This window comes from Haliotis rufescens, unplaced genomic scaffold, assembly GCF_023055435.1.
Source record: "Haliotis rufescens isolate VD_foot unplaced genomic scaffold, xgHalRufe1.0.p SCAF_4, whole genome shotgun sequence".
In the NCBI taxonomy this organism is placed as follows: domain Eukaryota; kingdom Metazoa; phylum Mollusca; class Gastropoda; order Lepetellida; family Haliotidae; genus Haliotis; species Haliotis rufescens.
The window spans coordinates 54404046-54429976 of NW_025964112.1; the positions used below are offsets into that span (position 1 = coordinate 54404046).

At 43.4% G+C, this 25931-nt stretch overlaps 4 protein-coding genes across 8 annotated transcripts in view; 3 read left to right on the top strand and 1 right to left on the bottom strand.

Moving 5' to 3' along the window:
- Positions 1-418: 418 nt before the first annotated feature.
- On the top strand, positions 419-1045 carry LOC125372279 (histidine-rich glycoprotein-like). The gene has a single exon (XM_048381592.1). The coding sequence runs from the start codon at positions 419-421 to the stop codon at positions 1043-1045; it is 627 nt and encodes a 208-aa protein (XP_048237549.1).
- A 731-nt stretch (positions 1046-1776) lies between these two features.
- Positions 1777-2514, top strand: LOC125372280 (histidine-rich glycoprotein-like). Its single transcript, XM_048381593.1, has one exon. The coding sequence runs from the start codon at positions 1777-1779 to the stop codon at positions 2512-2514; it is 738 nt and encodes a 245-aa protein (XP_048237550.1).
- A 3542-nt stretch (positions 2515-6056) lies between these two features.
- Positions 6057-18572, top strand: LOC124115184 (EGF-like domain-containing protein 2). 3 transcript variants are annotated; one of them, XM_046476095.2, is made up of 11 exons: positions 6057-6173; positions 7681-7766; positions 9370-9491; positions 10967-11102; positions 13306-13496; positions 14053-14195; positions 15615-15763; positions 16171-16264; positions 16631-16799; positions 17364-17487; positions 18239-18572. In XM_046476095.2, the coding sequence occupies exons 2-11, from the start codon at positions 7715-7717 to the stop codon at positions 18454-18456; spliced, it is 1398 nt and encodes a 465-aa protein (XP_046332051.2). In that variant the 5' UTR covers positions 6057-6173; positions 7681-7714; the 3' UTR covers positions 18457-18572. The 3 variants fall into 3 exon arrangements, with proteins under 3 accessions (XP_046332051.2, XP_046332060.2, XP_048238442.1); XM_046476104.2 differs by having other exon boundaries at positions 6072-6173; positions 9370-9495; positions 10971-11102; XM_048382485.1 differs by lacking the exons at positions 6057-6173; positions 7681-7766; positions 9370-9491 and adding an exon at positions 9702-9720 and having other exon boundaries at positions 10971-11102.
- Positions 18573-22986: 4414 nt separating this feature from the next.
- The window catches only part of LOC124115171, a 29586-nt gene continuing 26641 nt past the window's right edge, over positions 22987-25931 (bottom strand). For all 3 annotated transcript variants that reach the window (XM_046476083.2, XM_046476063.2, XM_046476073.2), the window contains exons 5-6: positions 25196-25291; positions 22987-24650 (exon numbers count right to left, since the gene is read on the bottom strand). In XM_046476083.2, coding sequence (XP_046332039.1) covers positions 24103-24650; positions 25196-25291 — 644 coding nt within the window. In that variant the 3' untranslated portion in view covers positions 22987-24102. The remainder of the gene's footprint in view (positions 24651-25195; positions 25292-25931) is intronic.

Here is a 25931-nt window from a genome sequence, read left to right on the forward strand (position 1 = left end):
ACTCATATGTCTGAGTGTCTGCTGACCAACTTTTAGTTTAGTCCCAGAAATGAAAACATACTGATGGAAACGAGGAAACAATGAAAAATATAGGAAAATAAGATTTTATGTCAGCACATTTGGAATAGTGCGCATACAAATTCAACACATGTCAGATTCAAATGTTGAGATGTGTTTGTGTGGACTTTTTCAACATGTATTTGGTAAACAAGTTTGGTAACCCATGATAGCATATACTTTTACTGTGTCTAAAACTAAGCGTTTCCTTATTCATTTTCGTTAATATAGTTTAAGATAGATTTTGTTAAATAACTCTTCATTTCAGAAAACTGGAGAAATCAAGACATAATAAACCATTGTAGACGTGCTAAAGGATGCCTGTAAATCGTTGAATTTGGTTTGCCCGATTGTTGATAGCATGAGCAACTATTACCATCGCCGGGACATAAGCAACTATTACCATCGCCGGGACATGAGCAACTATTACCATCGCCGGGACATGAGCAACTATCACCATCGCCGGGACATGAGCAACTGTCACCATCGCCAGGACATGAGCAACTATATCCATCGCAGGGACATCGGCAACTATCACCATCGCCGGGACATGAGCAACTATCACCATCGCCTGGACATGAGCAACTATCACCATCGCCGGGACATCGGCAACTATTACCATCGCCGGGACATAAGCAACTATCACCATCGCCGGGACATGAGCAACTATATCCATCGCCGGGACATGAGCAACTATCACCATCGCCGGGACATGAGCAACTATCACCATCGCCGGGACATGAGCAACTGTCACCATCGCCGGGACATGAGCAGCTATCACCATCGCCGGGACATGAGCAACTATATCCATCGCCGGGACATGAGCAACTATCTCCATCGCCGGGACACCGGCAACTATTACCATCGCCGGGACATGTGCAACAATCACCATCGCCGGGACATGAGCAACTATATCCATCGCCGGGACATGAGCAACTATCTCTCCATCGCCGGGACATGTGCAACAATCACCATCGCTGGGACATGAGCAATTATATCCATCGCCGGGACATGTGCAACAATCACCATCGCCGGGACATGAGCAACTATATCCATCGCCGGGACATGAACACCTATCACCATCGCCGTGACACCGGCAACTATTACCATCGCCGGGACATGAGCAGCTATCACCATCGCCGGGACATGAGCAACTATATCCATCGCCGGGACATGAGCAACTATCACCATCGCCGGGACACCGGCAACTATTACCATCGCCGGGACATGTGCAACAATCACCATCGCCGGGACATGAGCAAATATATCCATCGCCGGGACATGAGCAACTATCTCTCCATCGCCGGGACATGAGCAACTATCTCTCCATCGCCGGGACATGAGCAACTATCACCATCGCCGGGACATGAGCAGCTATATTCATCGCCGGGACATGTGCAACAATCACCATCGCCGGGACATGAGCAACTATATCCATCGCCGGGACATGAGCAACTATCACTATCGCCGGGACATGAGCAACTATTACCATCGCCGGGACATGAGCAACTATCACCATCGCCGGGACATGAGCAACTATTACCATCGCCGGGACATGAGCAACTATCACCATCGCCGGGACATGAGCAACAATCACCATCGCCGGGACATGAGTAACTGTCACCATCGCCGGGACATGAGCAGCTATCACCATCGCCGGGACATGAGCAACTATCACCATCGCCGGGACATGAGCAACTATCTCTCCATCGCCGGGAAATGAGCAACTATCTCTCCATCGCGGGACAGGAGCAACAATCACCATCGCCGGGACATGAGCAACTATCTCTCCATCGCCGGGACATGAGCAACAATCACCATCGCCGGGACATGAGCAACTATTACCATCGCCGGGACATGAGCAACTATCACCATCGCCGGGACATCAGCAGCTATTACCATCGCCGGGACATGAGCAACTATCACCATCGCCGGGACATCAGCAGCTATTACCATCGCCGGGACATGAGCAACTATCACCATCGCCTGGACATGAGCAGCTATTACCATCGCCGGGACATGAGCAACTATCACCATCGCCGGGACATGAGCAGCTATTACCATCGCCGGGACATGTGCAACAATCACCATCGCCGGGACATGAGCAACTATATCCATCGCCGGGACATGAGCAACTATCACCATCGCCGGGACATGAGCAACTATTACCATCGCCGGGACATGAGCAACTATCACCATCACCGGGACATCGGCAACTATTACCATCGCCGGGACATAAGCAACTATCACCATCGCCGGGACATGAGCAACTATATCCATCGCCGGGACATGAGCAACTATCACCATCGCCGGGACATCAGCAACTATCACCATCGCCGGGACATGAGCAACTGTCACCATCGCCGGGACATGAGCAGCTATCACCATCGCCGGGACATGAGCAACTATCACCATCGCCGGGACATGAGCAACTATCTCTCCATCGCCGGGAAATGAGCAACTATCTCTCCATCGCCGGGACATGAGCAACAATCACCATCGCCGGGACATGAGCAACAATCACCATCGCCGGGACATGAGCAACAATCACCATCGCCGGGACATGAGCAACTGTCACCATCGCCGGGACATGAGCAACTATCACCATCGCCGGGACATGAGCAACTATCATCATCGCCGGGACATGAGCAGCTATCTCCATCGCCGGGACATGATCAACTGTCACAACCGCCGGGACATGAGCAGTTATCTCCATCGCCGGGACATGAGCAACTATCTCCATCGCCGGGACATCGGCAACTATATCCATCGCCGGGACATGAGCAACTATCTCTCCATCGCCGGGACATGAGCAACTATCACCATCGCCGGGACATGAGCAACTATCACCATCGCCGGGACATGAGCAACTATCACCATCGCCGGGACATGAACAGCTATTACCAACGCCGGGACATGAGCAGCTATTACCATCGCCGGGACATGAGCAACTATCACCATCGCCGGGACATGAGCAACTATTACCATCGCCGGGACATGAGCAACTATCACCATCGCCGGGACATGAGCAGCTATTACCATCGTTGGGACATGAGCAACTATCACCATCGTTGGGACATGAGCAACTATTACCATCGCCGGGACATGAGCAACTATCACCATCGCCGGGACATCAGCAGCTATTACCATCGCCGGGACATGAGCAACTATCACCATCGCCGGGACATCAGCAGCTATTACCATCGACGGGACATGAGCAACTATCACCATCGCCGGGACATGAGCAGCTATTACCATCGCCTGGACATGAGCAACTATTACCATCGCCGGGACATGAGCAACTATTACCATCGCCGGGACATGAGCAACTATTACCATCGCCGGGACATGAGCAGCTATCTCCATCGCCGGGACATGAGCAGATATTACCATCGCCGGGACATGAGCAACTATTACCATCGCTTGGTATGATGACACAGGATCATCCAAGTGACACCTTTCACCCACCCGATCGTCTTTAGTCTTGGGACTTATTCTCCCACCGAGATGAGGCCACGTGCTGCAGAGGTTTGGCTGGTGGCATCCTACCCTGACACTGGTCAACGATGCTCTCGTTGTTGGACACTTGGTTTTTCAGATCCGAATAGCCATGCAACGTCGTTATGTAAAGATGTATTTTATCTTAACACAATCATACTTGTATATTGTGGACGAATCCTCTGGACATCTGGCTTCTGCAAATAATAGTGCCCTGGAAAATAGCGTTACCATTTACTGCTGGGCAAAAGAAAGTATAAGCCCATGTGTGACGGTGGCTAAAACTGAAATTAACAAGAAATTAATTTGATTTTGATGTATTTGATACGGGTTCTATAGCTGCGTTCTGAACCTTCAGTTTGCAGTGATTCGGCGACTGTTTTAAGCCTATTAACGTTTCGAAAACGTTTATAATATCTTGTTCAATCCTCACTTTCAAGTGTATACTTTCTTTTGCCCGGCAGTTTATATCACTCTTCATAGCTTATTTCTATCCCCCAACTACACCCTGTACGATATCACACTAAACGTAACACTTCTCTCTCACACACAGCCATATTCCGTATTATATACACTATATAGCCTCTCTCTATCCCAAACCGCCTCGGTGGTCAAGTGGTTGAGCGGTCAAACGAAATTCGTTCCCTCATTCATTAACCTTATCATGTAGTTCACCATGAAGTAGACCAAACATTATTATTATATGCTGTTCTATGTAGCGCGGGGCGCCAGACTGGCCATATCGAGGGTTGGCGGTATGTATCCTCATGCTTGACACTCACTGTATGTGTTGTACTAGGAATACCGGTCGCCTTCATCATTCCGTGACGTGGTATTTGACGTGACGTTACGTGTCGGAATCCCAGAATCGCCCTGATTATGTTCTTGGTTTGTTACCACCATACCCATACTCGTGGTCTGTTTACCAAAGTGGCATCAACTTTCCACAACCTGCGGGGCGGTCGGGTAGCCTAGAGGTTAAAACGTTTGCTCGTCACGCCGAAGACCCGGGTTCGATTCCCGACATGGGTACAATGTGTGAAGCCCATTTCTGGTGTCCCCAGCCGTGATATTGCTGGAATATTGCTAAAAGCGGCGTAAAATCAAACTCACTCACTCACTCATTCACTCCACAACCTGCACCACTTCCGATGCAGCTGGCACGACACGCTGTACGTGTTCTTACAGAGAGACTGTTCAAAGCGGCGTCAGGTTAACAGGGCAATTAGCACTATGCCAACCAACAGTCTAAAAGCTAGGTATGGGAGTTAGACGGACTAAAAGCATCTGGATCATTCGGAATTCTTTTTAAGAAATAGCAGCCTATTGTGACTTATTTTATATGCATGCGTGAATGCAACACTGGACATAGATCCGGTTGCACAGTGGTTGGTTGGTTGTTTTACGCCGCACTCAGCAATATTTCAGCTATATGACGGCGGTCTGTAAATAATCGAGTCGGGACCAGACAATCTAGTGATTAATATCATGAGCATCGATCCACGCAATTGGGATCGATGACATTCATCAACCAAGTCAGCGAGCCTGACCACCCGATCCCGTTAGTCGCCTTTTACGACAAACATAGTCGTCTTTTACGGCAAGCATGGGTTGCTGAAGACCTATTCTACCCCGGAATCTTCACGGGTCGGTTGCACAGTGGCATAATTAATAAAATTTATAATGGTCATATCGGAGCAATAACGGCAGTTCATCTAATGTGAAGATGTATTTCTGAGTTGACGATTATGTCGAGATGATGTTGACACGAATCGGGATTTATGCCTAGCCATCGGTGAACCTCAAAATACCTTCATTTTTCAATTAGGCCTTGGTGGAATTGATCTTAACCAATATTAGACTCTGTGGGATTCGGGGTGAGAACATAGGTCCCCAACAACATGTGCCTGGCGATTAAATGGATCGGGTGGTCAGGCTGGGTGACTTGAATGATTGCATGTCACCGTATCCTAATTGCGTAGATCGATGCTCATGATGCCAGTCACTTGATTGTCTGTTCCAGACTTGATTACTTACATTTATTTAGTTTGAGTATTGTTGACTGCGTCGTTGAACAATCAATCAAACAATCATGTTTATGAATATTCGAACCACATGACACATTCTACCCACAAGGAAAGGAACTCCCTGTCGACACAAATATTGAAGAGCAATATTACATTGCCGGGCGGATCAAACAAAGTGACGTCAAGCCATATACAACAAGAGGTATGTTCTGTCTTTTGCTTATATTGAAATTAAATCATCGATCTTTCTTGGTTCGGTTAAAAGAGTAACTCTCCCACTGGTGTGCGAATGTTGTGCAAGTCTATGAGTGTACCGCTATAGTCATGGTCCGCTGGACCTGCAGGGGGCGGGGCTGTGTCCCCATGTGACTCGAGTTATCATTCCCCTATTCTGACCAGCAATAAAAGACAAATCGAACTGCATGTTCCTACCACGTGATATATTTACTAAACTGGTATAAAAGCGAAAAAGTTATTAATATATCTAGTATTGCCGACACGCATAAGACGACGCACATAAGAAGACGCCAGTCCAGAAGGCACTCGTGCGGTGGAGCCAGTCGTCTTTCTTCACGGCAAACGTCTGCAGCGGTAAGTACAATTGTCTATGTGTTATTCACATGGTGTAGATGATGATGATGATAATGATGATGATGCTGATGATGATGATTACTATTATTTTTAATTTATTTTTATTGTTGTTGTTATTATTATTCTATCGATTCCTACAATTTCCTGCAAATGTATGACTACCATTTCAAGTGTCTCCCGCCGTGATGTTTCCGAAATATTGTTTGAACTGGCGCAAATCTCTACTTACTAACTCTCTATGATATTGTGTATGGATGGGTTGCAAGCAATCTCTCGGTAAGCAAGTATGTCTTTGGGAGTAATTGTTTGTCGCCAAAAAAGTATAGTACGTACATATTCGAGACGTGTATGTTTTGTGCCGGCAAGAACTTTATCTTTTATCCATAATATTCATGAATTAAGAATCACCTCTTGCCACGTCTACAAAAGCTGCTTTCTTGTGGGTCCTATTTTTTCTTTTCCCATAATCCCACATGTCAACTATGTGTAACTTAGTTTTTAATGATGAGTGTGAGTGAGTTGGGTTTAACGCCGCTTTTAACAGTATTCCAGTTATATCGCGGCGTGTCAGCTTAATGTGGGAGGAAAGCTCGAAGTGATGCAGGTCTCAGACGTTTACCACTTCGGTGAAACCCACGAGCACGGGTATGGTGCTGACAAACCTAGAAACATAATCGGGGCGAACCGGGATTCGAACCCACAATCATTTGGCGTGCCCAAGGGACGCAACTCTGCACAGCGAATCGCGGCGCCTTAGACGACTGGGCCACCCGTGCCCCCTTTTAATGATGGAAGAAAGCTAGACTGAGTGATGAAGGGCATAGACGAATGGATTGAAAGAAAGTTACAATCGGCGTGAATCTGATACCAGGGGGGGGGGGGGGGGCGGCAATTCATACCTTATTCTGCATGCCAAGTATAAAAGTCTGTCGCGGTTTTGTTGTGTAACATTATGACATAGCTTCTGATAATGACATCTAATTATTTCTATAATATTGTACATAATAGGATCTATCTGAATGCAGGTGGGGGCGGTCGGGTAGCCTTATGGTTAAAGCGTTCGCTCGTCACGCCGAAGACGCGGGTTCGATTCTCCACATGGGTACAATGTGTGAAGCCCATTATAGCTGTTCCCCGACGTGATATTGCTGGAATATTGCTCAAAGCGGCGAAAAACCAAACTCACTCACTCACTGTGAGTAAGATAGCAATGAGGTATACACATCTCCTTCCAGTCACGTCTTCAGCAACCCACGCTTGCCGTAAAAGGCGACTAATGGGATCGGGTGGTCAGGCTCGCTGACTTGGTTGATGCATGTCATTGATCCTAATTGCGTGGAACGATGCTCATGATATTAATCACTGGATTGTCTGGTCCCGGCTCGATTATTTACAGACCGCCGTCATATAGCTGGAATATTGCTGAGTGCGGCGTTCAACAACAAACCAACCAACCAACCTTCCAGTCACACCGATCTCACACCTGATGTAATGTTTTCCATGCCAGCCTTTTCTTCTGGTCGAGACATCTGCACACCAGCATGAAGTTGAGCATTCCTCTCCTTGCCGTGGCGGCGCTCCTGGTAGCATCTGGTAGGTGACTTCTCTGTCGGTGACTGTATTGTAAATCTTGCTGATGTGTGGTACATAAAGATACATAAAGATACATAAAGATACATAAACTGTCCAACGGAAAAAAAATATTGGTCAAAGTGATATCACAATTGTCAGAATTGCATGTCCGTGTTATATGTCATCATCTGACGTAAGGACGTTTTACGCCTCAGTGGCCTCGCTTCCAGCTCTGTGTTTGTTTGTTTGTTTGTTAGTTTGCTTGTTGTTTAACGCCGCACACGGCAATGTTCCAGCTGTATGACGACGGTCTGTAAATAATCGAATCTGGATCAGACAATCCAGTGATTGAAATCACGAACATCGATCTACGCAATTGGGATACGATGACATGCATCAAACAAGTCAGCGAGCCTGACCACCCGATCCCGTTAGTCGCCACTTACGACAAGCATTGGTTGCTGAAGACCTACTCTACCCCGGACCTTCACGGGTCTCTAGCTCTGTGATTGTCCTTGCCACGTATAGAATAGGTCTTCAGCATCTGTTATACACACAGTGCGGTTCAAGGCATGTTTATGTTTAATACGAACACTACTATATGTTTAATGGCTGCTATTCGGGGGTAAGTGTTGTTTAGTTATTATATTAATATCATTACTGCCGGGCAAAGGGTATACACCCATGTTTGATGGTGGCTCAAACTGAAACAAACAAGAACGGGTTATTCGAAGGTACTGTATTTAGTAAGGGTATCATAGTTGTATTTTGGACGTTAAGTTTGCAGTGTTTCGGCGACTGTTTTGACGTTTTGATAACGTTTGTAATTGTTTTGACACATCCAATTTACAAGTGTATAGTTTCTTGTCTTAATAGTTTATGTAATCCTACCCTGGCATACTAAAGCCGAAAAACTGCCGACATAACTGACTCGTAATCACAACCTATAAGAGATAAGATAAGATAAAATAAGATAAAACTTAATCATACCAAGGAAAATTCATTTTGCACAGTTGAGTAGCACTAAAATATGTGATATTAAAATATGTACATAAGAATATAGGACACTTACTACTATAACCACGAGTACAAACGTGTAGAAAATTGAACATTAGAAAATTGACAGTGACGACAAGGAATGGTATTTCAAAAGTATATGTATTTATATCACAACAAGAGTAAACTTTAATAAAAGGGATAATGACATGCTAAGATTTGTGTACAGCGAACTGTTAAAAAGTATCAAACAGATTAAACATTTAGAAGACTTATACTGACTGGTATGAATGGTTTCCGGGCCCAGTTCGTTTTCAGCATCAGCATGCGCTGTCGGCGGCCAGAAGGTGGAAACTGATATTCGGAATGAAGTATATGACTGCTGTCATTTAGTATCCTACGCGCCTTTTTGACAATTTGCTGCTCATAAATTTCGCTGATGTGTTGAAATTGGGTACCTAAGGTTTGGCATGCTGTATTTAAAATTTTATGTATTTTAGATTTATTTGCAACAGACAGGCTCCCATACCAGCAGTTAGAGATATGGATCTATATGCCATGTACAGAACAGACTGAAGATAATTCCAGGGCGTTAACTTGTTTCTTATCTACTCCTTTGTATTCCCAGTGAATGGGGACTTCCACTGTGGTCGGAGTGACGGTCTCTGTCAAAACGGTGGTAGTTGCGACCTTGATACTGGAGTGTGTGCGTGCGCCGCCACCTTCACCGGGTACGACTGTAGCGCCGTCATGGGTAAGTTGCGTCACACACTTCCTGTCTGAATGGACCCGGCCACCTTCACAGCATATCACTGTAGCGCCGTCATGGGTAAGTTGTGTCACACCCTACCTGTCTGAATGGACCCGGCCACCTTCACAATATATGACTCTAGCGCCGTCACAGGTAAGTTGTGTCACACCCTACCTGTCTGAATGGACCCGGCCACCTTCACAGCATATGACTGTAGCGCCGTCATGGGTAAGTTGTGTCACACCCTACCTGTCTGAAAAGACCCGGCCACCTCCACAGTAAATGACTGTAGCGCCGTCACAGGTAAGTGTGCGTCACATCCTACCTGTCCGATAGACCCGGCCACCTTCACAATACATGACTTGTAGCGCCGTCATGGGTAAGTTGTGTCACACTCTACCTGTCTGACGAGACCCGGCCACCTTTCACAATACATGACTTGTAGCGCCGTCATGGGTAAGTTGTGTCACACTCTACCTGTCTGACGAGACCCGGCCACCTTTCACAATACATGACTTGTAGCGCCGTCACGGCTAAGTTGTGTCACACCCTACCTGTCTGACGAGACCCGGCCACCTTCACAATACATGACTTGTAGCGCCGTCATGGGTAAGTTGTGTCACACTCTTCCTGTCTGAATAGACCCGGCCACCTTCACAATATATTACTTGTAGCGCCGTCATGGGTAAGTTGTGTCACACTCTTCCTGTCTGAATAGACCCGGCCACCTTCACAATACATGACTTGTAGCGCCGTCACAGGTAAGTTGTGTCACACCCTACCTGTCAGAATAGTGAGTGAGTGAGTGAGTATGGTTTTACGCCGCTTTTAGCAATATTCCAGCAATATCAGTGCGGGGGACACCAGAAATGGGCTTAACACATTGTACCCATGTCGGGAATCGAACCCGGGTCTTCCGCGTGACGAGCGAACACTTTAACCACTAGGCTACCCGACCGCCCCTGTCAGAATAGACCCGGCCACCTTCACAATACATGACTGAGGCCCCGCCATGGGTAAGTTGTGTGAGAGATCCCAAAACAATCATGAGGCCTTATACGTTTCCCCGTTTGTCAAATCCCACGGGCAAGGGTGTGGTACTGACTAACTGAGTATCATCATCAATGCGAATCTGGGATTCCAGCCAAAGATCAGAATCCTGGTTCGCTAAAGGGGCGCAACTGTCAACATAGGTTTGTACTAATCATATGGAATCCGTTACCAAAGTTAACTTCTTAGTATATAGCTACAGTAGAATATTATTTAATAAACATCGATAATAGCGTACTAACGACTAAAAATAACTACATGAATTTCAAAAGTCCCAACTACTGTACTAGAGATTACTACTCGATAAACAAATGCTTTACAACGAATTAGCGTTTTTCACCGTCAAACAAAGCTAAAGATCAATATTTGTCCTATACACACGCGGAGATCACACGTGTACATTATTTCTATCGCATTTACTTTTACAGCTGAGGTAGACAAGGGGAACTGTAATTCGACTTCTACCTGTCAGAACGGGGGCACATGTCACAGCAATGGAACATCATACACGTGCCTTTGTCCAGAGGAGTACATCGGGACTGACTGTAACACTCTCCGCTGTATGTACGATCCCAGCACAAACCTGTAACATTGGCCAGGGCTGTAGTTTTTGTTTGTGTGTTGTTTAACGTGGCAATATTCCAGCTATATGACGGCGGTCTGTAAATAATCGAGTCTGAACCAGACAATCCAGTGATTGACATTATGAGCATCGATCCACGCAATTTGGATCGAGGACATGCATCAGCAAAGTCAGCGAGTCTCACCATCCGATCCCGTTATTACGGCAAGCATGGGTTGCTGAAAACCTATTCTAACCTGGATCTTCAAGGGTCCCACGGCTTTATCCGGTTCAGTAAACCCCGACCGTATTCTGATGAGAATTTCCGTTTTATCCAAAGTCTATATTAATCTACAACATTTCTCATCATTTGTCAGTTTTGTTGTACAACAGGGAGCTCCGATATCTCAAATCTCAAGATAAGAAGGTCACTCACCATTTATCAAATTATACTGTATAATATGGGAGGTCCCATTTCTCACCACTTGCCAGTGCAACAGAAAGATAAGAAGGTCACTCACCATTTATCAAATTATACTGTATAATAGGGGAGGTCCCATTTCTCACCACTTGCCAGTGCAACAGAAAGATAAGAAGGTCTCTCACCATTTATCAAATTATACTGTATAATATGGGAGGTCCCATTTCTCACCACTTGCCAGTGCAACAGAATGATAAGAAGGTCTCTCACCATTTATCAAATTATACTGTATAATATGGGAAGTCCCATTTCTCACCACTTGCCAGTGCAACAGAAAGATAAGAAGGTCACTCACCATTTATCAAATTATACTGTATAATAGGGAAGGTCCCATTTCTCACCACTTGCCAGTGCAACAGAAAGATAAGAAGGTCACTCACCATTTATCAAATTATACTGTATAATAGGGGAGGTCCCACTTCTCCCCACTTGCCAGTGCAACAGAATGATAAGAAGGTCTCTCACCATTTATCAAATTATACTGTATAATAGGGAAGGTCCCATTTCTCACCACTTTCCAGTGCAACAGAATGATAAGAAGGTCACTCACCATTTATCAAATTATACTGTATAATAGGGGAGGCCCCACTTCTCACCACTTGCCAGTGTAACTGAATAATATGGAGTGAGTGAGTATGGTTTTACGCCGCTTTAAGCTATATTCCAGCAATATCACGACGGGGGACACCAGAAATGGGCTTCATACTTTGTACTCATGTCGGGAATCGAACCCGGGTCTTCGGCGTGACGAGCAAACGCTTTAACCACTAGGCTACCCTACCGCCCCGAATAATATGGAGCTCCTCACCATCTATCAATTTACTGTATAATAAGGAGATGTTATATTTCACCATTTGTCAATTTACGGTATAATAAGGAGATGATATATCTCACCATTTATCACTTTACTGTATAATAAGGAGATGCTATATAACTATTTATCACTTTACTGTATAATAAGGAGATGCCATATATCACCATTTGTCACTTTACTGTATAATAAGATGCTATATGTCACCATTTGTCAATTTACGGTATAATAAGGAGATGATATATCTCACCATTTATCACTTTACTGTATAATAAGGAGATGCTATATAACCATTTATCACTTTACTGTATTAATAAGGAGATGCCATATCTCACCATGTGTCACATTTAAGTGAATAATAAGGAGTTCCTTACCATATATCAGATTACTGGACAATAGTGGCCATTCTATTTCTCACCATTTGTCAAGGTAATCGAAACATAAGAAGTTCGTCACCATTTATTAATTTTCCTGATATATAGGGGAGTTCCCACATCTTACATATGTCAATTTAGCAGAATAATTAGGAGCTCGTCACCACTTATTGCACTGTTTGTTTGTTTTTCACCGCTGCACTCATCAATATTCCAGTTATATGACGGCGGTCTGTAAATAATCAAGTCTGGACCAGATACTCCAGTGATTTACATCATGAACATCGATCCGCGCAATTGAGATCGATGACATGCATCAACCAAGTCAGCGAGCCTGACCACCTGATGCCGTCAGTCGCCTTTTACGGCAAGCATAGTCGCCTTTTACGGCAAGCATGGGTTGCTAAAGACCTCTTCAAATAAGGAGATCACATGTCAGTGCTGCTGTATGCTGAGAAGCTCCTCTATCTCACCAGATGGTTACAGCTTAACAACATAGAACGTTGATGCATCACGGTTTGTATTTCTTCCTCAGATGAAGTGACTTGCAGCCCAGATTCAATGTCCCTTGAGATCACGCCGTTTGTACCCAGCTTCTTGGGGACCATATTTGTGGAGGGAAACCAAGGAAAGGCAGCTTGTACCTTTACCGATAACGGGGGAGTCCAGCGGATCAACATCACAGACATAAACGCCGACTGCGGCAACGCAACGTTTGACAGCGCTGTGAGTACAGTCAGCCAGAACCAGTCCACCGTGCTTCCGAGATTGTTGTTATAGTACTTACTTACTTACTCATTTTGAGGTTGGCGGATGTCGGAGCGAGGATTATTCGTATGTTATGCAAACATACTTATATGAATTATTTCCTTAAAATAGGCATTTTTGTTCGTAACGCAACAGTATAGTCATTAGACATATAAACATATTTATGAGAAAATGAAGCCTATACATGTTACATATACAATGTACTAAATCTTAATCTTGTCATACACAATTTCAAGGGTATTTAACTCTGTGTCACCTAGGAACAGTATATACGATTAGTTCACACCTTAGAAAATACATTAAAACGAGGCCGTATTTACAAAACCTCATCATATATGTATATAGTGACATGAATGGTATTTTATTTCATTACCTGCGTATTAAATGTTAATAAGGCAGCCACGTGATACATTCATTTCAAACGCTGGTCATATGGGCCTCAGATGACACGTTGATTTCCTAACATGTGGAAAAAACTTCCCTCAGGCACTTACTCGCACACTCTCTTCTACAGACAGGAACCTCGACTAGATGTTTCTATGTTCTCTTCAACCCAAATACATTCACGTCACGTGACCAGAGGATTTGCGCCGTCTGTGGGGCTGGTGACACCATCAACAAAACCATCGGTGCCGTCAATGTTACGGTCATAGACAGGTAGCATGCCCCTTAATTTATAAGTACATAATCATTTACTGAACAGATTAACCTTCATCTGTAAATTCAATACCCAAGAGAACGATCTTTCTCGATATGCTGCCCAAACAGATTCCATAGGGCGTTAAAGGCAAAATAGTGATGAACATTATATGACTGGACCACTGAAATTCAGTGATGACACCAGGTGTTAACGAAGTGGGTACTCACGTCCTGCTGTACTGGTAGCAACAGCCACTCACACGATTTGATAATAAAGTAAGTTTTTGTTGCCCAGCGCTGCACCCTGCACTACTCCGGCCATATGACGGCGGCAAATATTTAAGTTGCCTCACAAAAGTAGTAATTGCATAAAATAACAGTCGAGGCTTTGTTGAAGAAAGACCTTTTTCTTGCAACCATTATATACCTTCACTTGGGGGTAAACATATATTGAGTGAGTGAGTATGGTTTTACGCCGCTTTTAGCAATATTCCAGCAATATCACGGCGGGGGACACCAGAAATGGGCTTCACACATTGTACCCATGTCGGGAATCGAACCCGGGTCTTCGGCGTGACGAGCGAACGCTTTAACCACTAGACTACCCAACCGCCCCTAAAAATATAATAAAATTATAATAATAATAATAATAATAATATATAAAAAATTATTGTTATTACGGGGCCTTAGGCAGATCTGTCCCACGTCTCATGACCTAACGTGTTTTCCCTACTGGGGTGATTCTTGATTGATATTAGCATACATTGAAAATATTAGGACAATTCCAATTGTTACCTTGTATATGATATATCAAGTCTTGAAACATGAAGACATGAAACTCTTACGGATAACAACAGGTGCAGTCACCTTTCTTTGTGACGTTTCTGGGCTTCGTCTTGTCCCTTCATCAAGAGAATTCACCAAATGAAGGGGTAAAAAGTAGCCATGAAACGTCATGTTATCCATAACAGTTTTCATATCTTCATACATTATAATATCATATCATATCATATCATATCATATCATATCATATCATGTATTCAGCAGGTACTAGTTTCAGCTCAAATGCGGTTTTATGTGTTCACTGACAAGGGGATCTGTTTACCTTCCAATCATCATTCTCAACTCCCTTGGGAGTATACAACCCAAGTTGCCTTCGGGCCTTAGAGGGTTTATACATCCACCTGACATATCGAGTACCTATTCCCTGCTGGGTGAACAGAGGCATAATTGCCCGGGGTGACACCACACGTTTTAACACTTGTCTTTCCGGTGTATATTCGTCTTCCTGTTTCCACCAACTGGTGATCGACCACGTGGGTCCTTTTGAGTGCACAGGATGTATGTACTGTACACTAATACTAATTGAATGAGTAATTGGGTTTGTTCAAAAGATAAGGAGCTTGTTACATTTCAACTTGGGTTGTCTCCCCGTAGTGACCTTGATAGTCGTACTCTGGGGAACACCCCCCTGGACTCGGATGTGGACATGGCTCTGTACGTGAATGGTTCTGCCGTCACCTCCCCCCTTCAGCTCGGGGACCTCGTACTCATCAACATCTCACTCTCGGCAGACGGACTTAAACGTAAGTAAATCACTGGGAATCAGTGAATACCATTTTATGGCACAGTCTACTTTGTTGATTTTACGCCGCATTCAGCAAAAGTCAAGCTATATGGCGGCGGCTATTTTTGACTGCGTATGCTGCGTATGCTACAGTCTCCTAGTGGTATACTAATATAGCTATAATGTATATTTTAACCACATCCAGCAGTCATTCAGCTAATGGATGCTAGTTGACGAAAATGCTCTGTGGTTTCCCGCCCTAAAGCACACGGGTGACCCTGTATGCGACATTAGTGTAATAATATAGCATTGCTTGGAGCGGCGACCTGGCCTCGATGCCGTGGTTGTTCCGATTCCTTGTCAATGGTTTATCGGCGTGCTGTATAATGATGCAAAGTTATAGTAACAAGTTTGCTTTCGTCCCAGGCTTTGACAGCATCAGAGTAGAGAGGTGTGTGGCCACCAATACCCTGGCGGCCAATAACGTAAACTATAAGGATGCTAAATTCATAGAAGGCAGGTAAGTGTCATACAAGATCATCTGTTTTAAATATGTATACCGTGGATCCCAGGTAATCCTGCCAGCGTCATTTTCAGTCAAAATCGTCCGGATATTGAATTGTCCGGACAACTGAAAAAAGTGTCTTGGTTGAACAGTTATAGATGGTGGTAAGACGAACAATATTGTAACCGGAATTAGATGACACCAGTCAAGATAAATACGAAATAAATAGATAGATACAAACCTTAACATACGGCAATTGCTTCGGCAGTCGGGATCTTTGTTGGTACGATAATTTGATGCATGTTTATAAAGCTTAACTTCAACTCTTTCACTAATACATGTAGCGCCTTGACGACTAAATATGTCATGGCTCGTCCACAGCTGCAAGTCAACCGACCTTGGTCTGCTGATGGTCAACGACCTGAACGGCACGGTTACCGGAGGACCGGAGGTCACTTTCGGCTTCTCGGCCTTCAAATTCATCTATGGTTCTTCTGTCGACGTCACGTGTGCCGTCAGAACCTGCCAGAGAGCGTCGGCGTGTGCCCCGGTGCGTTCCCTGTGTCACGTGACTACAGAATACAGTGTAGGGGTAGTGGGATAGCCTCGTGGCTAACATTTTGGCTCATAATGCCTGATGGCCGAGGTGATTCTCTATATGGGTACGATGCGAAAGCTATTTCTGGTTTCCTCCGTCGTGATATTGTTGGGATATTGCGACAAGCGGCGTAAGACCACACTCACTCCAACTATTTTTTTTGTCCAAGAACCGCTAAACACACCTCCATGAATGTACTTTGAATTGATATCAGTGCTTAGGGTTAAACGGAATATTTTTTAAATTCGGGTTTCAAATTCTCTGCTCTATTTTCCCATCCAGTTAATATGTATAATTAATAAGTGATACGAAAAAAGGTCGGAGTTCTTTGAATTAACGAAATGAGAGAAAAGAAGTTTTTAATAAAATTCAAGAAAAAGAGATCTACCCTTTCTATTTTGACTCTTTTTCCATGCTTTAATCATTTTTTCCTCATATAAGAAATGTTAGATGTGCGGATTCGTGAACTCAGTTATCTGTGAGTACCTATGAATAACGTTAATGAATGCGTTGCAGGTAAACTGCACAGCTGGAGAGAACACGGGATATGGACGACGAAAGCGACAGGCTGAGGGGAGTGAAGACAAGGTGCTCCGGGGGATGTACACTATCGGAGAGCGTCAAACGTCAGACACCACGGGTACGAGCGTACACGCAGTATAACCACCACCCACACCCCTACCCCTACCCCCATCCCTTCTCTCTCTCTCTCTCTCTCTCTCTCTCTCTCTCTCTCTCTCTCTCTCTCTCTCTCTCACACACACACACACACATACAAAATTGCATGGAGTAATGTTCCTATGTAAACTGCCAACTAAACTGAAATGAGAAAAAAAAAAAAAAAAGGTTATTCGATGATGCTGCATTTGGTTCGGTTTCATAGTTCTGTTAGGGGCTTTAATTTTGCAGTGTTTTGACACTTATTTTCAAAATGGAACGGTTTTGTTAACTTAGGGGTCAAATACAATTTCCAAGTGCATACTTTCTTTTTCCCGGTAGTTTATATGAAAGTCCCGAAAGATAATCGGCCTGTCAGTGTATTTTGGTTTGGCAGTATAAGACGCTGCGTGTTGTTTGTGTATTTCTTTTAAAATAACAGAACATGAACATTTGATGAATGGTGCACGTCGTTTAGATTCATTACGTCAACAGCTGAGTGGGTTGTTGTGCTAGACTATGGAAACTGGAAGGGACTTTCTCGCCATTCGTTATCTAAACTCTTGGCACGGCTTATATGCTTTAAGTGCGTAGTTACTAAAACGCATTTACCATAATTTTTCTTGTCGAGATAGCAAGTTTGTCAGATTTGCGCATTCGCCTCTTGGAAAAAATACAATCTTCTAACATGAGAATTGGGTGTCTATCGTTGATACATGCGGCGCTCTTTTCAGCTGTCCAGAAGAAAGAAGAGACGGCGGAATGTACAATGGACTCCAAGATGATCACCACTGTGGTGGCGCTGTCCGTCGGGCTCCTATTGGTGCTCCTCCTTTGTATCATCCTCATCGTCAAGGCCATCCTCAGCCGCACCACCGTCTACCGCGACGACACCAGCAGCTCCACCACCCATCTGCCACACCTCCCTACTCTTGTTAGCAACAAGATGTAAAGGCAGATCTGCTGTAAAGGCGACACCTTTATAATGACACTGGAATTCGATTAACTCTGACCAACGTCTAATATCTTTTCATTATCTCGAATAAATATACCACTGCATGTCATCAATGTTGTGGCGTTCGTGTTGTCAATAACGTCCATCCAAGATGTTTGATCAATACATTATGAGAGTGAGCTTTGCCGCTTTGAACGGTGTCTTTTGTTATCTGTGTCTATTTAATGTGGAAGGAAAACCAATGGTAACGCAGGGTCGAAGATGGTTTCCATTTTCATGACTCCACAGAGCACGGACGCGGCCCTGACAGACATGTTCATTATCAGAACTCATCTGGTACTAAAACAGCAGATACTGGCACGGCTAAGGGACGAAACTCTATACGGCGAATTGCTGCGCCTTGGATCACTGAGTCACTCGTTCCTTTTCCCATGCTGAGATAAAATGAAGGCTCGATACATACGACCGCCTGACCTCCACAACGCGTTTCGATAGGTTTGCGCCTTTGTCTATGTTGGCTTCATAAAGTGTACAGAACACAAACCTTGATCCTCTGTCTAAGGAAGTTGTTTTACATTTTAGAATTGTCCCATTGACCCATCTATAAATTCACGTTTTCAGTGTATACACGGAATCTTGCATGGACAATTTGGAGATAAACCTAGTGTGTTTTCAAATTTGGAGGTTTCGAGCGTAGATTCCATATCAGAAAAGGTTATCTCCAAAATGTCCATCCATGAAACATGCCTTTATAGGTGGGTCAATGGGCCCTCGGTTATCCAGGTGTAGGCAGAGCGCTGAATTACGGAGGTATTGGCCTTCCATCACTGGAGTATCTGATCTCGGTTGTTACAGCATGTCACACTGCAGTCTCGAATATCTGCCGAAACAGATTCAATTAAACGTAAGCGGGAAAATAGTAGTGAAAATATGTGGTGACACCAGGTGTTCGCAAAAAAGGTGCCACGTGTCGCAATTTATTCAAACACGATGATACCCAAACAACGTAGCCATGCATTGGACCGTTGTTCCATTAACATATCAGTAATATAATAAGTAATAAGTTATAAACAAGCATACATCTTAAGGAAACAAAGATGGAAGAGTGTGGAGGATCCGTGGTATTCTCTGACGATGCTGAGTGTTGTAAATTACAACTATTTATCCCTTGGGCGGTGGGTAGCCTAATGGTTTAAGCGTTCGCTCGTCACACCCAAGTTCGATTCAACACATGGGTAATTGTGCGAAACCCATTCCCGGTGTCCACTATCCTGATATTGTTGCAATAGCGGCATAAAACTATACTCACCCACACTTTAATTATCGAGAGCTAATATTGATAAAATCGAACTTTTTTACATTGTCGGTTGGCATCAAGTGAAAAATTTTAAATAATTATTATATCGTTTCTTTTTATATATTTGGCGATAAATAGTTATGAGACGCCAGAATACTTTCGGCTAACCTCACCTTATCTATAACCGGAAATAGCCGATCGTGTTCAAATAGGTCGTAATACAGCATATATTGTTTTATATTTTATATATATTTTGTTTAAAAGCTGTTGTCGGTGATTCCTGTTGTTCTGATCGACAACCCACACAAAATATTTGACTCATGTCGTTTCATTCAATTTGTTCATCTTGTCAAAAGTATCACATCACCAAGATCTTTTGATAATCAGAAGAGAGAGGTAAGGAGAAGCTGGAAGGCGAAACAAAAGCAATCAAAGTGTTACTCTAGACACGATTCCTACCATCAGTGTGGTGCAATAAAGACCAATTAATCCTCCTCAGTGACCCCAAGATACAATACTTTCGACGAGGTGTATACTTGCTAGCATCAAAGAGTTCGCGTTTGATTTTGTCATGGTAGAAGTGAAAGGTATGTCATGGCAGAAGCGTTTTCCATGAAGAACTAGGTCACATGTAGATTTAGCAGCGCTAAATCAAATTGGAACCGAATACATAGTTTTAGTATTTATTTAAAGATTGACTGTGGTTTTTTTTCGGTTCATTGAGGTATGAATCGAAAAACCGATGTGCAAACTGTATGAATCCGCGTAGCAAACTGTATGAATCCGCGTAGCGGATTCTTACAAAAGTTTGCACATCGGTTTTTCGATTCATACCTCAATGAACCGAAACAAATATACAGTCAATGCTTAAATTAAATACGACAACGTAAAACATGTTTTATCTACAATAGTTTAACCCAAAACAGTTGCATATATCAAAACAGACAAAAATGACGACATTGATAAACATTCCAGGTGTAGGAATACATACAGTGGCGTGACATGAACCAGATGATCGTTTAATTTATGCACATAACTTGACACGCCTACACAGTCAGTAGCCAACGGAGAGTGGGATTTAATCAATGTTCATTGGACCTGTCAATTAAGGCAAGAGGCGAAAAGAACTGCAACAGTCAGACTGTAACGAACCGGAAGAAATATGTCCGAGAGAAGGCGGCTGTTTCAAATAACATGGTCATTTACTGCTGATTCAAACATTACTTCCCTGATTACGGTAAAACACAGTTGGAGAAATGCTAGTTAGAAATGAAACCCGAAGACATGAAAGTTGAACCGAGGCGAGCGGGAAAAAAACAGGCGAGCGAGCCTGCACGTTTGCTATTTCATTCATTCTCGGCCTTCGGTTTCAAAGGGTAGTTTGGACAATGAATATGCATGAAAGTCGCTAAATGTCATGTGCATGACGATACACGTGAGCAGAAAGGGAATTCCCTCGACTGTAATATCGGGATTCCCCGACATTCCGCAGTAATAAAAGTAGTGCGCCGCGGTGGGCGTGGCTTAATTTTTTACATTCATTGGGAAATGAATGCAATAACACGTGACCAATTCAGCTAATCAGAATGCAGGAATTTCCATGAACACAACGAAAATTTAATTATTCAATAATAACATTTCGTTTGTCTGGTTGTTGTTTAACGCCGCACTGAGCAATGTTCCAGCTATATGTCGACGGACGGTAATTAATTGAATCTGGACAAGACAATCCAGTGACTAATATTATGACCCACGCCGCCGGGATACGATGAACTGACGTATAGGAATGCAACAATGACAGTGGGGGTCTTGAAGTTATCTTCTTGAATATGACATACATGTATTTGTTTTTAATATAATTGTCTTGCCTAGAAGTCTATAGTTTCTTTAAAGTGGATATCAAGACAAACTGACAAGGAGCTTCTTTGGAGAAAAGACTTTATTAATTGTCAAAATACGTAATTGTATACACTTAAATATTGTTCAAAACAAACAACACATATTTAACAATGTACATTCTTTGAAATTGATATCAAGAAATTACTTCTTTAATGCAAAGATGCATTTCACATGTTGACATAAAGTTTCTTTGGAGAACGGGACTTTATTGCTTTGGTGCACGCTCGGTTGGTGTGCCAAGCAACGTTGCTATAACGTCAATACTGGGCAGCCTTGATGCATTCCGAAGATAAGGAACCAAAAATAGTAGTTACGTGTTCGCGCAACGATAAAGTGTAATTTCCCACAGACAGAGGAACCATGTTTTATAAAGTATGAAATACAGTATTGTATAGGATTTATGATAACTCAGACAAATTACATTCCCAACAATTTACAGATACGCCTGTACTGGCCTCAAGTCTTGGCTTGTCATGGGCAGTATGTACAATGAAGCTGACGTGGCAAAAGTTCAAGTATGCCCAGATAGAAATGCGGCAAGCAAGGAACTCTTACATTTCTTTGGCATTTATTGCATGCCTGTATTAATTTCAAGATTTACAGTATAACAAAGAGAATGCTTTTTAACGAAACGAACGGCAAGGGTTTAGTAATTTCGTGTCGAAAGCGCTCGAAGACCTGGGTTCGATTCCCGACATGGATACAATGTGTGAAGCCCATTTCTGGTGTCCCTCGCCGTAATATTGCTGGAACATTGCTAAAAGCGGCGTAAAATCAAACTCACTCACACACTCACTTAAAACTCGGAAAAAAAATAAAGAGAAAACTATTTATAGTGTTACAGGCCTTGGGCCATGTTTGAGGCCAGTAGTGCAAATGGTAAAAGAGAGAATATATTTGAATTCCCTTTTCCGTTACTAATTGATTACTTGATTGATAATAACGATATTGTTGGTTATTTAATTGTTAGTTAGTTATTGTGCTTAGGCGCTCTTGACTAAAATGATACTGTAGTCGATTGTCTAGTGCCTCCTTCAGCAATGTAATTAGGGTCACCACTGTGACAGATTCACGTAATAATAATAATAATAATAATAATAATAATAATAGTATACCTTAAAAGTGAAACAGAAGGCTTTCTGTTTGCTGCTCAGGACCAGTCACTACAAACTCGAAACCGTCAATGTGTGATTTTGCATCAAAATGTAAATATGAAATGTAGATTATGTAATGAATTTAATGAGACTCTTCAACACATTGTCAGTGGATGCCCAGATTTGGCACAAACACAGTATCTTAAGCGACATGATGGTGTGGCTCGATCGTTTTTGTACCGTCTTCGCCATGCTTGTGGTTTTGACACAGAGGTCCATCCATGGTACGACCAGGAATATGTAGAGGGCGTCATGGAAAATTATCAATACCAAATTCTTTGGAAAAGGGCCGTATACAGCCTCAGACGTATCCATGTCAACAATCCTGATCTTGTCCTTTTTGTTATAATCCAATGAAATCATTTATATTATTGAATTATCTGTGTCTTTTGACACCAATGTGATTGACAAGATTCAGGAACACATGGCAAATATGCAGACATCGCGTTCGAAATGCCACGTTTGTCTGACTTCCTATTGTTCTCGGTGCCTTAGGTTTGGTACCTCCCACTCTGTTGACTGTCATTGGGAGAGTACCCGGGTTTGTTACCAGGAATACAACCCTTCTGACAATTTGGATAATGCAGAAGGCTGCAGTGTTGGTGAGTCTTCACATTCTCCCAAAATTTCTCGCCGGGTTTGACTGGGCAGCGCTTCATGGGAGAAGTCCTATTCGCTGTGGCGAGTACATCATTTAGGGAAAGCGAGTAAACAAACAAAGTGCTGTTTTAGTGACTAAAATCAAACTTCCTGGGACTGCCAATCTAGAGCCTCTTGCCAGCGTCTGGGGTTAGCCTCGTTCTCATACAGAATATATCACAATGACAGGCGCCAGTTTGGAACACTTATATAATACAGTATGATGTGAAGACATTCAATGATGTCTTGATGCTTCAAACAATCAGAATTTGTGAACCAAAGTGAAGGTTATGTGCACTGTTTCCTTACAGGGAGTGCGTAAAAGTTGTGTTATTGTAGAAACTAGTTTCCTAAAATACTATCAATACTGCTCACATAATTTTAGGATTATCGGATTCTTTAATATTACTCAAATTAATGTCATGGCATGACAGATGAAGAATATAATATGAAAGAATTGGGCGATCCTTAACTCATTTTTGAGTGGTATAGGTAGAGGATCCCGCATTACTGCCTTTGTTGTACAGCAGATTTACAGGCACAAGAACATCTTGGGGAGATGTTTGGTGATCATCATGTCTGAACGAATCCAATCGCGCTCCTGAAACAATCGCGAAGAAGGTGCATAGCAAGAGATTTTCCATAGCGTTCTGCTCACAAAAGTTCTTCTACAGCCTTTGACATCTCCGAGTTCAGCTCGAGCTTATCACCTGAAGTGACCCCGAGTTCTACGCTGAAGTGGTATCTGTTGTAGACACCAAATACTGGCCACAGTGATTTAGTGGTGTCGATATCCTCGAAGGTCCACATGACGTCACCAGTTCTTCCATCCAGGAACGTGAGACTGCGTTGATCCAGGTTTAACATGACGCCCATGTCAAGGTCGATTGTGGCTTCCTCCTCGCACTGCATGACGGGAGTGTCAAACAGGACCTTGGAGTTACAGACAACCTTGACACAAATGGCTTTGTGTGTTGAGCAGATGCTGACGACAAGGCTCCATGCTCGAGGCGTCTCCCACACGCAGTAGGAGTTGTCCAAGACGTCGCCGTGGGCTACAGCGGCCTCAAGTATCATCTTTCCAAACGACGAGACCTTCGCCAGGACTCGGACATTACATGTGACATTCCAATAATGGACGCCCTTTCCAGAAAAACACCGACTTCCGGTAGTTCCGCAATAGTTGCTGAAGCCAGCCGAGCCTAGACATAATAACAGAGAGTTGTTTTATTAGACGATGAAACATGCAAGTCACAGTTTCGTTGATGGATTTTATTAAGCTAAATATCACGAGATAATTTCAGCTGAAGAGTTATGTCAAACGAGCATGCATGTGTTCGTTTATTGCTTACTCCGCACTCAGCAATATTCCAGCTATCTGATGGCTTCGGATCTTGACCAGACAATCAGTAATTGATATTATGAGCCACGATGACAAGAAAGTCACAGAGCCTGACACTCTCATATTTATTTCTTGCTTGCTGGGGGGGGGGGGGGGGGGGGGGGGGGGGGGGGGGGAGAGAGAGTGTCAATCTAACCAGGGATCCCCAGTGTAATGAAACACATACTCGGATACACAAAATTTCATGATGAATAATGGAACATGCGTACACGTGTTAAGGAGAAGAATCCTGTCACACATTGCAACATTGGAAAATGAGAGCCTTAAACAATGCAATGGTGATTGGTTTGTTCCGCTATTTACAGCAGGTACTCTGCTATGCTGTGTATAGCCTAGTTTACTTACCTCCCCTCTCTGAGGGTGATTTGACAAGCTTGCCGGATGTGGTGATGGTACACTGCTCGCGGTTCAACTTGTCCTCCGATAAGGTGATGTGGGGCACTAATGAGACACAAAAGAAAACCTGTCATGTCGACATTGAACATTACAAGCATACCAAGCTATGAAGTCAGCGAAACATGCTTTATGTGTTCATACTATAGTGTCGTACATCGGTGTATATGTTAGCGTTCACAGTTTTACTTCACGCCGCTGAACTATATCACAGAAACTTCTTGTCCACTAAGTAGCTAAGTACAACAGCCTGTGGTAATATTAGGTCACATGTAGTTCCAAATGAAATCTGTGCTTGTAACAATTGTAGTATATCTGATAATGTTTAGTCACAAATGGCCCTAATATGAATTGTGCATACTTCAACTGTGGTATTTTTTTATGTTTGGTCACATATTGTCCAACTTGAAATGTGTGCTTGATTCTACTGTTGTATATTTGATGTTTAGTCACATATTGTGACAAATGAAATTTGTGTTCGTTCCAACTGTGGTATATATGACGTTTGGTGACATACGGCATCATAAATTTCCTTCAGCTGCGGTATATTTCATGTTTGGCCACATATGGTCCTAACTGAAACCTGTGTTTGTTTTGAACTGTGGCATATTTGATGCTTGGTCATATATGGTGCCAAACTGACGTGTGTTTGATACAACTGTAAAACATAACTCAGAATTGCACACTG

Excerpts from the sequence above, each read along its gene's own strand:
- LOC125372279 (XM_048381592.1), top strand. The coding sequence starts at position 419 with ATGAGCAACTATTACCATCGCCGGGACATAAGCAACTATTACCATCGC.
- LOC124115184 (XM_046476095.2), top strand. The coding sequence starts at position 7,715 with ATGAAGTTGAGCATTCCTCTCCTTGCCGTGGCGGCGCTCCTGGTAGCA. Across the intron at positions 11,103-13,305 it reads TGACTGTAACACTCTCCGCT|ATGAAGTGACTTGCAGCCCA; the intron begins GTATGTACGATC and ends TTTCTTCCTCAG. Across the intron at positions 17,488-18,238 it reads TCAAACGTCAGACACCACGG|CTGTCCAGAAGAAAGAAGAG; the intron begins GTACGAGCGTAC and ends CGCTCTTTTCAG.
- LOC125372280 (XM_048381593.1), top strand. The coding sequence starts at position 1,777 with ATGAGCAACTATCTCTCCATCGCGGGACAGGAGCAACAATCACCATCG.